This window comes from Indicator indicator, chromosome 26 (genome assembly GCF_027791375.1).
Source record: "Indicator indicator isolate 239-I01 chromosome 26, UM_Iind_1.1, whole genome shotgun sequence".
Taxonomy (NCBI): Eukaryota; Metazoa; Chordata; class Aves; order Piciformes; family Indicatoridae; genus Indicator; species Indicator indicator.
Window position 1 is genome coordinate 10,345,134 of NC_072035.1, and position 10,527 is coordinate 10,355,660.

Here is a 10,527-nt window from a genome sequence, read left to right on the forward strand (position 1 = left end):
GGAGCGTAGCCACGGGCAGCTGAGCTGCAGCTTTGCTGTTTGCCAGAGGTTACACCATGCCTAAGGGTAGAGCCAGAGGGGCCACCCCAAGCACAAGGGCTGTGAGCAGTGAAGAACCTGCCACCATGCTGAACCACACATCCTCCACCCATGATGGCAGTGCTGGTGCTGAAGAGGACTTGGGCAGCACACAAGAGCAGCTCAGACCCTTCCCTGCACCCCAGCTCTGCTCCAGCAGGTTGGATGCTGCAAGTGCTGATAGTAGCCTAGAATCAGAGCATGGTATGGGTTAGAAGGGACCTTTAAAATCCTCCAGTTCCAACCCCCTGCCACAGGCAGGGACACCTCCTACCAGACCAGGTCACTCCAGGCCCCATCCAACCTGGCTATGAACAATTCCAGGCTTGGAGCCTCTACAACTTCTCTGGGCAACCTGTTCCAGTGCCTCAGCACCCTCATGGTGAAAATCTTCCTTGCATCTGAAGCTCTGTCTCCTGGGAAGCCCTGGCTTGGCCAAGCAGCCCCTTGGCCCCAGCAGTACCCTTGGGTCTCCTCCCCTGCAGGCAGCCGGAGCCATGCGTGTGGCGGTGCTGGGGGCCGGGGTGATTGGGCTCTCCACTGCCCTGTGCCTCCACCAGCAGTACCACAGCCTGGTGCCCTCCCTGCAGCTGGAGGTCTATGCAGATCACTACACACCCAACACCACCAGTGATGGGGCAGCTGGCTTGTGGCAGCCCTACGTGAGCGACCAGGGCGACCTGCAGGAGACGTAAGTGAGGAGAGGGCAGCTGGGGCCATGGCCCCCTTGCAGTCCAGCCCTTAACCCACAGCTGCCAGGGCACCACTAAACCATGTTCCTCAGCACCTCATCTGCACAGCTTTGAAACCCTTCCAGGGATGGAGACTCCATCTCTGCCCTGGGCAGCTTGGGACAGGCCTGGACAACCCTCAAGGGGAAGAAATTGTTCCTCATGTTCAACCTAAATCTCCCCTGGGGCAACTAGAGGCCATTTCCTCTGATCTTATCACTTCTTGGGAGAAGAGACCAACCCCCACCTGGCTCCAACCTCCTTTAAGGGAGTTGTAGAGAGCAATGAGATCTCCCCTCAGCCTCCTTTTCTCCAGGCTGAACAACCCCAGGTCCCTCAGCTGCTCCTCCCCAGCCCTGTTCTCCACACCCTTCACCAGCTTCATTGTCCTCCTCTGGATCTGTCCCAGCCCCTCAATGCCCTTCTTGGAGCGAGTGTCCCAAAACTGAACCCAGGATTCAAGATGTGCCCTCACCCATGCTGGGTACAGGGGGGAAGAAAGAAAGAAGAGAGAAAGAGAGAAAGAAAGAAAGAGAAAGAGAGAGAGAAAGAGAAGAAGAGAGAGAGAAAGAGAAGAAAGAGAGAGAGAGAAAGAGAGAGAAAGAGAGAGAGAAAGAGAGAGAAAGAGAGAGAGAAAGAGAAGAAAGAAGAGAGAAAGAGAGAAAGAAAGAAAGAAAGAAAGAAGAAAGAAAGAAAGAAAGAAAGAAAGAAAGAAAGAAAGAAAGAAAGAAAGAAAGAAGAAAGAAAGAAAGAAAGAAAGAAAGAAAGAAAGAAAGAAAGAAAGAAGAAAGAAAGAAAGAAAGAAAGAAGAAAGAAAGAAAGAAAGAAAGAAAGAAAGAAAGAAAGAGAAAGAAAGAAAGAAGAAGGAAGAAAGAAAGAAGAAGAGAAAGAAAGAAAAAGAGAGAGAGAAGAAGGAGAGAGAAAGGAAGGAGAGAGAAAGGAAGAGAGAGAGAAGGAAGAGAGAGAGAGGAAGAGAGGAAGGGAGGAAGAGAGGAAGAGAGGAAGGAAGGAAGAGAGGAAGGAAGGAAGGGAGGAAGGAAGGAAGAGAGGAAGGAAGGAGAGAGGAAGGAAGGAAGAGAGGAAGGAAGGAAGAGAGGAAGGAAGGAAGAGAGGAAGGAAGGAAGGAAGAGAGGAAGGAAGGAAGGAAGGAAGGAAGGAAGGAAGGAAGGAAGGAAGGAAGGAAGGAAGGAAGGAAGGAAGGAAGGAAGGAAGGAAGGAAGGAAGGAAGGAAGGAAGGAAGGAAGGAAGGAAGGAAGGAAGGAAGGAAGGAAGGAAGGAAGGAAGGAAGGAAGGAAGGAAGGAAGGAAGGAAGGAAGGAAGGAAGGAAGGAAGGAAGGAAGGAAGGAAGGAAGGAAGGAAGGAAGGAAGGGAAAGAAAGGAAGGAAGGAAGGAAGGAAGGAAGGAAGGAAGGAAGGGAAAGGAAGGAAGGAAGGAAGGGAAAGGAAGGAAGGAAGGAAGGGAAAGGAAGGAAGGAAGGGAAAGGAAGGAAGGAAGGGAAAGAAAGAAAGGAATCCCTGCCCTGGTCCTGCTGGCCACACCATTTCTTTCACTGCAGGCTGTGGAACAAGGAGACCTTCGATCACCTCCTGGGGCTCCTGTGCTCCCCAGCAGCGCAGGACATGGGACTGTTCCTCATTTCTGGCTACAACCTGTTCACACAGCCAGTGCCGGTGAGTGCCAGTGGCAGCCGGGGCTGGGAAGGGCTCCGGTGAGAGCCTGCCCAGGGGTGGGCAGGGTTGTGCTTTTCCCCAGAAGATAATCCAAATGCTTCCAGTCCTTCCAAGTTTGTCTTCACAGAATCACAGAACCATTCAGGTTGGAAGAGACCCTCAGGGTCACCAAGTCCAACCCACAACCCTACTCTACAAGGGTCAGCCCTAACCCATAGCCCCAAGCACCACATCCAAACCACCTTCAAACACAGCCAGGCTTGGGGACTCCACCACCTCCCTGGGCAGCACATTCCAATCCCTGACCACTCTTGCCATGAATAAAGGTTTCCTAATGTCCAGTCTAAACCTACTCAGTCACAGCTTGAGGCCATTCCCTCTTGTTCTGTCACTAATCACCTGGGAGAAGAGACCAGCACCAGCCTCTCCACAATGTCGTTTCAGGTAGCTGCAGAGAGCAGTGAGGTCTTCCCTCAGCCTCCTCTTTTTCACACTAACCATCCCCAGCTCCCTCAGTTGCTTCTCATAAGATTTCTTCTCCAGACCCTTCCCCAGCTTCCTTGCCCTCCTCAGCACTGGCTCCAGTTTGCCTGGGACATGGTGTTTGAGTTTTCAATATTTGGCACTAAGTCAGGACTGAGCCCTCCGAGGGTGGGAGCTGGCAGAGCCAAGCCACCCATGGTGTCTGGGGGCTGTCCTTCCCCACAGGCTCTGGCCCACAGAGGGGGATTCAGGTTCATTAACGAGCTCAGATCTTTTTCCTTCCTGCAGGACCCATCTTGGAAGAACATTGTCCTGGGATTCAGGAACCTGACACCAAAAGAGCTTGAGCTCTTCCCTGGTTACAGGTATTTTTCACTCTGTTTTCTGGAGAGTCAGTGATGTGGTTTTCCTCCAGGCAGGATGGGTATGGCTGGATGGTCCCAGACAGATGGTCCCTGTTGAGGAGCAGTGAGGGTGAGGAACTGGGTGCCAGAAATGGCCTTATTTTTTTACAGCCACCTGCCTTAAATTAAGGAGGAAACATCTCAAACAAGCCAAAAAATCAGCAGCCCAAGGGATCTGAGGAGGCTAGAGCACAGGTCTGGTGAGGGGGAGCTGAGGCAGCTGGGGTTGTTCAGCCTGGAGAAAAGGAGACTCAAAGGAGATCATCTGGCTCTCTGCAACTCCCTGGGAGGAGGTTGGAGCCAGGTGGGGCTTGGTCTCTTCTCCCAATTAATAAGTGACAGGACAAGAGGCAATAGCTTCAAGTTGCCCCAGGGGAGGTTTAGGTTGGCCATGAGGAGCAATTTGTTCCCCTAAAAGGGTTGTCCAGGCCTGTCCCAGGCTGCCCAGGGCAGTGATGGAGTCCCCATCCCTGAAGGGATTTCACAGCCATGGAGATGTGGTGCTGAGGGCCATGGTTTAGTGGTGCCCTGGGTTTATGGCTAGACTCCATGATCTTAAAGGTCTCTTCCAACCACAATGAACCTGTGATTTGAGACCGTTTCAGCCCCTCTCTCACTTCATCACATATTGTCCAGCTGGGGGAAGGAGATCAGCAGAAGATGCTTTATGTTGTAAACAGAGGGGGGAAAAATCCTTGCACTTGTGCAAGGGGCAACTGGGGTCTTGGAGCTGCAGTGGCCTTTGGAAGCTCCAGGAGAGGAGGAAGCTGTTTGTGCAGAGCTGCTGCAGGTCCTTATGCCTTTTTCTCCTCATCTGGTTTCAGCTATGGATGGTTCAACACAGCCCTGATGCTAGAGTGCAGGAGCTATCTGCCATGGCTCACCAACAAGTGAGTGGGGAAGCTGCCATCAGGCTGGGGCTGTGCTGGGGCAGGAGGGCTGCTGCTCCCTCTGACTTCTGTGGCCAGGTCCTGGATCCTTCTCTCCTGCCAGCTTGGTGGCTGAGATTAGGCAGCATTGACTGATTTTAGGCAGCCCTGACTGATTTTAGGCAGCACTGGTTGATTTTAGGCAGCCCTGACTGATTTTAGGCAGCCCTGACTGATTTTAGGCAGCACTGGTTGATTTTAGGCAGCCCTGAGTGATTTTAGGCAGCTCTGGTTGATTTTAGGCAGCACTGGTTGATTCTAGGCAGCCCTGGTTGATTTTAGGCAGCCCTGACTGATTTTAGGCAGCTCTGGTTGATTTTAGGCAGCTCTGGTTGATTTTAGGCAGCACTGGTTGATTTTAGGCAGCCCTGAGTGATTCTAGGCAGCCCTGGTTGATTTTAGGCAGCCCTGACTGATTTTAGGCAGCTCTGGTTGATTTTAGGCAGCTCTGGTTGATTTTTAGGCAGCACTGGTTGATTTTAGGCAGCCCTGAGTGATTCTAGGCAGCCCTGGTTGATTTTTAGGCAGCCCTGAGTGATTTTAGGCAGCTCTGGTTGATTTTAGGCAGCCCTGAGTGATTTTAGGCAGCTCTGGTTGATTTTAGGCAGCCCTGGTTGATTCTAGGCAGCCCTGGTTGATTTTAGGCAGCCCTGGTTGATTTTAGGCAGCCCTGACTGATTTTAGGCAGCTCTGGTTGATTTTAGGCAGCTCTGGTTGATTTTAGGCAGCACTGGTTGATTTTAGGCAGCCCTGAGTGATTCTAGGCAGCCCTGGTTGATTTTAGGCAGCCCTGACTGATTTTAGGCAGCTCTGGTTGATTTTAGGCAGCCCTGAGTGATTTTAGGCAGCTCTGGTTGATTTTAGGCAGCCCTGACTGATTTTAGGCAGCCCTGACTGATTTCAGGCAGCCCTGACTGATTTTAGGCAGCACTGGTTGATTTTAGGCAGCCCTGAGTGATTTTAGGCAGCCCTGATTGATTTTAGGCAGCTCTGGTTAATTTTAGGCAGCCCTGAGTGATTTTAGGCAGCCCTGAGTGATTTTAGGCAGCCCTGAGTGATTTCAGGCAGCCCTGAGTGATTTTAGGCAGCTCTGGGTGATTTTAGGCAGCCCTGAGTGATTTTAGGCAGCCCTGAGTGATTTTAGGCAGCACTGGTTGATTTTAGCCAGCCCACCCCATGTCCTCCTGCTTGAAAACACAGCAGCCAAGGATGAGCTGGAGGAGAAGGGGAGGCAGGGATGCATCCCTGGCACACAGGGAGAAGGGTCTGGAATTCCAGCTCATTGCCCCAGTGGAGTAGCAACCTCCCTAGTGGGAGGCCCCTCAAAACCAGCTCCGTTTTGCATGATAAAAATCAAAGCATTGGGATGCTCAGAGCTGAGCACTTGGTGGCTTTTAGCTGTGGGAGTATTTGGGGCTTGGTTTTGCTCTTAGCATTTCCAACATGGAGTGGGTGCCCTGTCCACAGCAGAAGACCTGGGATCTGATGCAGGACTGATCACTTTCAGTAGCTCTGGGTCATTAGGGATATGAGTTAATGACTGGAGACCATGAGGGACCACTGAGAAGAGCAGGGTTGCTTATCAAGAGGAGCACCAAGGCACAGCTGCTCTGGGGATCCGTTACAGGCACTGATTTGGAAGGTTAATTTGCTTTTAGTTTGCCCATTACCAGTGAGCTCTTTCTCCCCAGGTTAACGCAGGGAGGGGTGAAGTTTTTCCATAAGAAGGTTGAATCTTTCCAGGAGGTGAGTTTGGATGTGGAGCTGGGGCAGGGAAGGCACAACCCCTTCCCAGTGTGGAGAAGCAGCAGCCAGCAGGCACTTGCTGCTCCAGGGTCACAGAATCCCAGAATCCCAACATGGAGGGGGTTGGAAGGGACCTCTGGAGATCACCCAGTCCAATCCCCTGCCAAGGCACCTAGAGAAGGTCACACAGGAACATGTCCAGGAGGGTTTGGAATGTCTCCAAAGATGGAGACTCCACCACCCCTCTGGGCAGCCTGCTCCAGGGTTCCAGCACCCTTAAATTCAAGAGGTTCCTCCTCATGTTTGGATGGAACTTCTTATGTTCCAGTTTGTGCCTGTTATCCCTTGTCCTCCCACTGGGCACTTACAGCAGCTTGCCCAGGATCACAATGCCCAGGTGGGTTTGGAATCTTTCCAGAGAAGTAGACTCCACAATCTCTCTGGGCAGCCTGCTCCAGGGCTCCAGCAGCCTCACAACAAAGAATTTTCTCCTCCTGTCCGGATGGAACCTCCTGGGTTCCAGTTTGTGCCCACTGCCTCTTCTCCTGTCCCTGGGCACCACTGACAAGAGTCTGGCCCCAGCCTCTTGCCCCCACAGGTCCTTTAGCTCTTGCTGAGCATTGCTCAGATCCCCTCTGGGGCTGCTCTTCTCTAGGCTCAACAGCCCCAGGGCTCTCAGCCTTTGCTCCTCACAGAGATGCTCCAGGCCCCTCAGCATCTGTGGAGCCTGCATTGGAACTGTCCCTGAGGGTTCATTCACTACCAGGCTGTTGGACCAAGTCCTTGGCTCTGGTGCAGGGCTCTCATGCCCCCCGTGGGCACGTTGCTGTGTGTGCTGCTCACCAGCATGTCTGTCCCTCTTTAGATGTTTGCCCAGGGGGTGGATGTTGTGATAAACTGCACTGGGATGCGTGCTGGGGAGCTGCAGCCTGACCCAGAGCTCCAGCCTGGCCGTGGACAGATCATAAAGGTGAGGTGGGTGGAGGGCTTGTGACCCCTCTCTGCTTTCTGGAGGAGCCATTCATTAGCCATCTTCTGAGAGAGGCCCTCTGGGCAAATCAGGGGCTTGGGGCTGGATCCACACTGGGATCAGGTCCTTATTCCCAGGAAATAGTGCTCCTATAAAGCTCTTGTGTGGGGTGGGACCAGAGCAGAAAACCTGGATCTGATTCCTGGTTCAGCCGTGGGATGCTCCAAGTCTCCAGCCCATTTCTTGGTTGGGTGAAGGTAAGAGGAGGCCAGGAGCACAATGCTGATAGTAAAAAGACATCACCTCCTCAGGAGAGGAGGAGGATGGTTTGGGGAGACAGAGGTTCATGCCAGGAAGGAGCTGCTCTGGTTGCCTTCCTGCCCTCCCATCTCCATCTTCCCAGGGTGGCAGCAGAGGGAAGCCAGCCCCGTGGTGCACCTAGAGCCTGAGCAGCAGGCAGGGCACCATGTGCAGACCCCAGTGACCACACTCACCAAGCTGCTCATGTCCCTCCCCAAGCTGGGGACACTGCTCTTCACCCTTCCCTCACCCTCTCCCCTTCATCTCCCAGGTCCTGGCCCCGTGGCTGAAGCATTTCATCATCACTCACAGCACCCAAAGTGGCATCTACAACTCACCATACATCATCCCAGGGTAGGTGACAGTGGTGGCACAGGGTCTGCTCTTGGTGCTCCTCAAGCATCAGCTCAGACACAATTCCTGCTGATATCTGCCCTGATGCAGCAGCTCAGCCCTGGCTTCAACCCTTTGGTCTTTGTGCTTCTCAGGGAACAAGTGAGGGTTTGGGTTTTGTATTTTGGCCAGGAGAGGGTTAGGTTGGACATGAGGAACAATTCCTTCCACAAAAGGGTTGTCAAGGTCTGGGCCAGACTGCCCAGGACAGCGTGGAGTCCCCATCCCTGGAGGGGTTTCAAAGCTGAGTAGATGTGGTGCTGAGGGCCATGGTTTAGTGGTGCCCTGGCAGTGCTGGGTTCACAGCTGGACTCAAGATGATCTTAAAGGCCCTTCCCACCCAAAGTGCTTCTGTGACTCTGTGGCAGGTACAGCCACCCCAGCTCCCCCCAGCCTTGAGCTGTCTCATCCTCTGTCAGTCCACAGGAGTCTGGGGCAGCAGCAGCAATCTGTTCCTTTGTGTTCCCCACTGCAGGCATCTTGTTGCTTCCAGGTCTTTCCCAGGAGCAGTCCTGTTTGATGGAAGATGACCTTAGCTGTTGGGTTTGCCCTGGCAAAGAACCTTTCCAAGCTGAGGGTGTTCGATGGATGAGTTGCTCCTGAGCAGAGTTTCTCCAGCAGGGATGTGGGACAGGTGCAGCAGGATCACCACCTGTGCAGAGTCCCTCCAGTGATGGCCCAGCAAGGGACAGCTGGGGACACTCACCACCATTTATCTCCTTTTGGCTTCTGGTGCAGGAGTGAGTTCACAGTCCTGGGAGGGATCAACCAGCGTGGCAACTGGAGTGAAGAGAACAGTGCCCAGGATCACAAAACCATCTGGGAGAGCTGCTGCAGGCTGCTGCCTGCTCTCCAGGTGGGTGACCCCAACCCAGCACGCTCCACTGAGGGGTGGAGAGGGAGGGGCAGGCATGGAGAGCTCAGGTGCTCAGGCACAGCTGAGGCCATGGGGACAAGCGCTGAGGACAAATCACAGAACCTACATCTTTCACACAATCCCAGCATGGTGCAGGGTGGGAAGGGACCTCTGGAGATCATCCAGTCCAATCCCCTGCTCAAGCAGGGGCACCCATAGCAGCTTGCCCAGAGAGGTTTGGAATCCCTCCAGAGAAGGAGACTCCACAACCTCTCTGGGCAGCCTGCTCCAGCACCCTGGCACCCTGAGATTGTTCTGCCCAGTCAGCTCTTGCAGCATCCTGGGTGGTGGGGCAGCAGCGGGGTTGGGGCAGCTTCTGTCTCCACGAGCCCTTGCCTCAGGGCTCACTTGGGGCTGTGATGTTTGGAGAAGCACCCTGCAGGTGCTGACCAGCTTCTCCTTGCAGGAAGCAAAGGTGGTGCAGGAGTGGAGTGGCTTGAGACCAACACGGCCCCGGGTCCGCCTGGAGCGGGAGACCGTCGCCCATGGGCACCTCCAGGCAGAGGTACCCCCAGGCTGAGCTGCCAGCAGCTCTGCCCCAAGCTGGCAGAGTTCCTGGGTGTGTCGGTGTGAGCTGAAATTCCACCCCCCACCAACAATAACCAGGCTAGCTCAGTCTGAAAGCAAATGAAAAGCTCTGCTACCAAAAATCTGTGCTGGTTTGGGGCCAGACAGATCGTCTCTTGCCCCGAAAGGGACAAAAGAATGAGACTCACACAAACGGATTGGAGAGTGATGGAAAGTTTAAATGGAAAAGCAATTGGTGAAGCTACAGAGAACTACAAACTACAAAGCATAGTGACAAAGAGTATCCCAAAGCGTACAGAACCCCTCACAGAATTCCCAAAGGCTTCCCAATCCTTCCCTTCTTCCCACCTGAGGGTAAACCCAAACCCCCCAGGGCTCTTTCTTCCCCCTCCCGCTGCTAGGCAAGTCTCAGGCTGGCCAGGTCTGAGACTGCCCCCCCTCCATTCTCCTCCTGGCATTAGGCCTAGACAGGCCTAAGAGGCCTTGAGGATACTCCCCCGGCATTACCCGATAAGAGAGGACATCTCCCGTGGGAGCAGAGAGGGAAGAAAGAGGAAGAGAATGACTTTGCAGATGGCCTTATAGGGTGCAGGATTTATGGGTAGAAATACGTCGTTTCCTGTGTCCACCCCTGTGGGTGAGCACCCAGGACACCAGAGGTGTATCTCATGTAGCAGTGGCAGGGGGCACCCAGCCCAAACTGCCACACTGGGCTTGCTGTGACCCTGCACTTGGCCTCGGTGAACCTGATCCCATTGGACTTGGCCCATTGGACATTGATCCAGCTTGGCCGGGTCCTTCTGTAAGGCCTCCCTACCCTCCAGAAGATCAACCCTCCCACCCACACTGGGTATCCAGTGTCAAAGTTCCCCAGGCCAACGAGTTTTTAAATCCCCCTGCACTGCTAATGGATCATTTGAGAGAAAGGAGATCAGGACTGGCACTGGTTCCAGTGTGCCATCTGCTCCTGGACCCTCAGCACAGCACCTTTTCAGGTAGGACATCAACCCTAATCCCTTCTCCTCCCCCACAGGTGATACACAACTACGGGCATGGAGGGTTTGGGATCACCATCCACTGGGGCTGTGCCATGGCAGCAGCCAGGCTTTTTGGGAGCATCCTGCAGGAGAAGAAGCTGGCCAGGCCCCGCCAGCCCCGCCTGTGAGTTGCCTGCTCACCTGGGATGACCCTGACAGCAGTTAGCTTAGAAATCACAGCAGAAAGATGGGAAGAGCACAGTGACACAGGTGGGCCCTTCAACCCTCCCACCAGCTCCAGCACCACTTCACAGACCTGCTGGAGTGGGTCCAGTGGAGGCCACAAAGATGATCAGAGGGCTGCAGCACCTCTGCTGAGTGGACAGGCTGGGAGAGTTGGGA

At 53.8% G+C, this 10,527-nt stretch overlaps 1 protein-coding gene across 1 annotated transcript; it reads left to right on the forward strand.

Annotated features, from left to right (window-relative positions):
- Positions 1-575: 575 nt before the first annotated feature.
- DAO (D-amino acid oxidase) lies at positions 576-10,313 on the forward strand. Its single transcript, XM_054392854.1, has 10 exons — positions 576-769; positions 2,365-2,479; positions 3,251-3,327; positions 4,191-4,256; positions 5,987-6,041; positions 6,907-7,011; positions 7,583-7,665; positions 8,443-8,560; positions 9,027-9,125; positions 10,182-10,313. The coding sequence occupies exons 1-10, from the start codon at positions 576-578 to the stop codon at positions 10,311-10,313; spliced, it is 1,044 nt and encodes a 347-aa protein (XP_054248829.1).
- The last annotated feature ends 214 nt before the right edge of the window (positions 10,314-10,527 follow it).

Excerpts from the sequence above, each read along its gene's own strand:
- DAO (XM_054392854.1), top strand. The coding sequence starts at position 576 with ATGCGTGTGGCGGTGCTGGGGGCCGGGGTGATTGGGCTCTCCACTGCC. Across the intron at positions 8,561-9,026 it reads GGCTGCTGCCTGCTCTCCAG|GAAGCAAAGGTGGTGCAGGA; the intron begins GTGGGTGACCCC and ends TTCTCCTTGCAG. Across the intron at positions 9,126-10,181 it reads ATGGGCACCTCCAGGCAGAG|GTGATACACAACTACGGGCA; the intron begins GTACCCCCAGGC and ends CCTCCCCCACAG.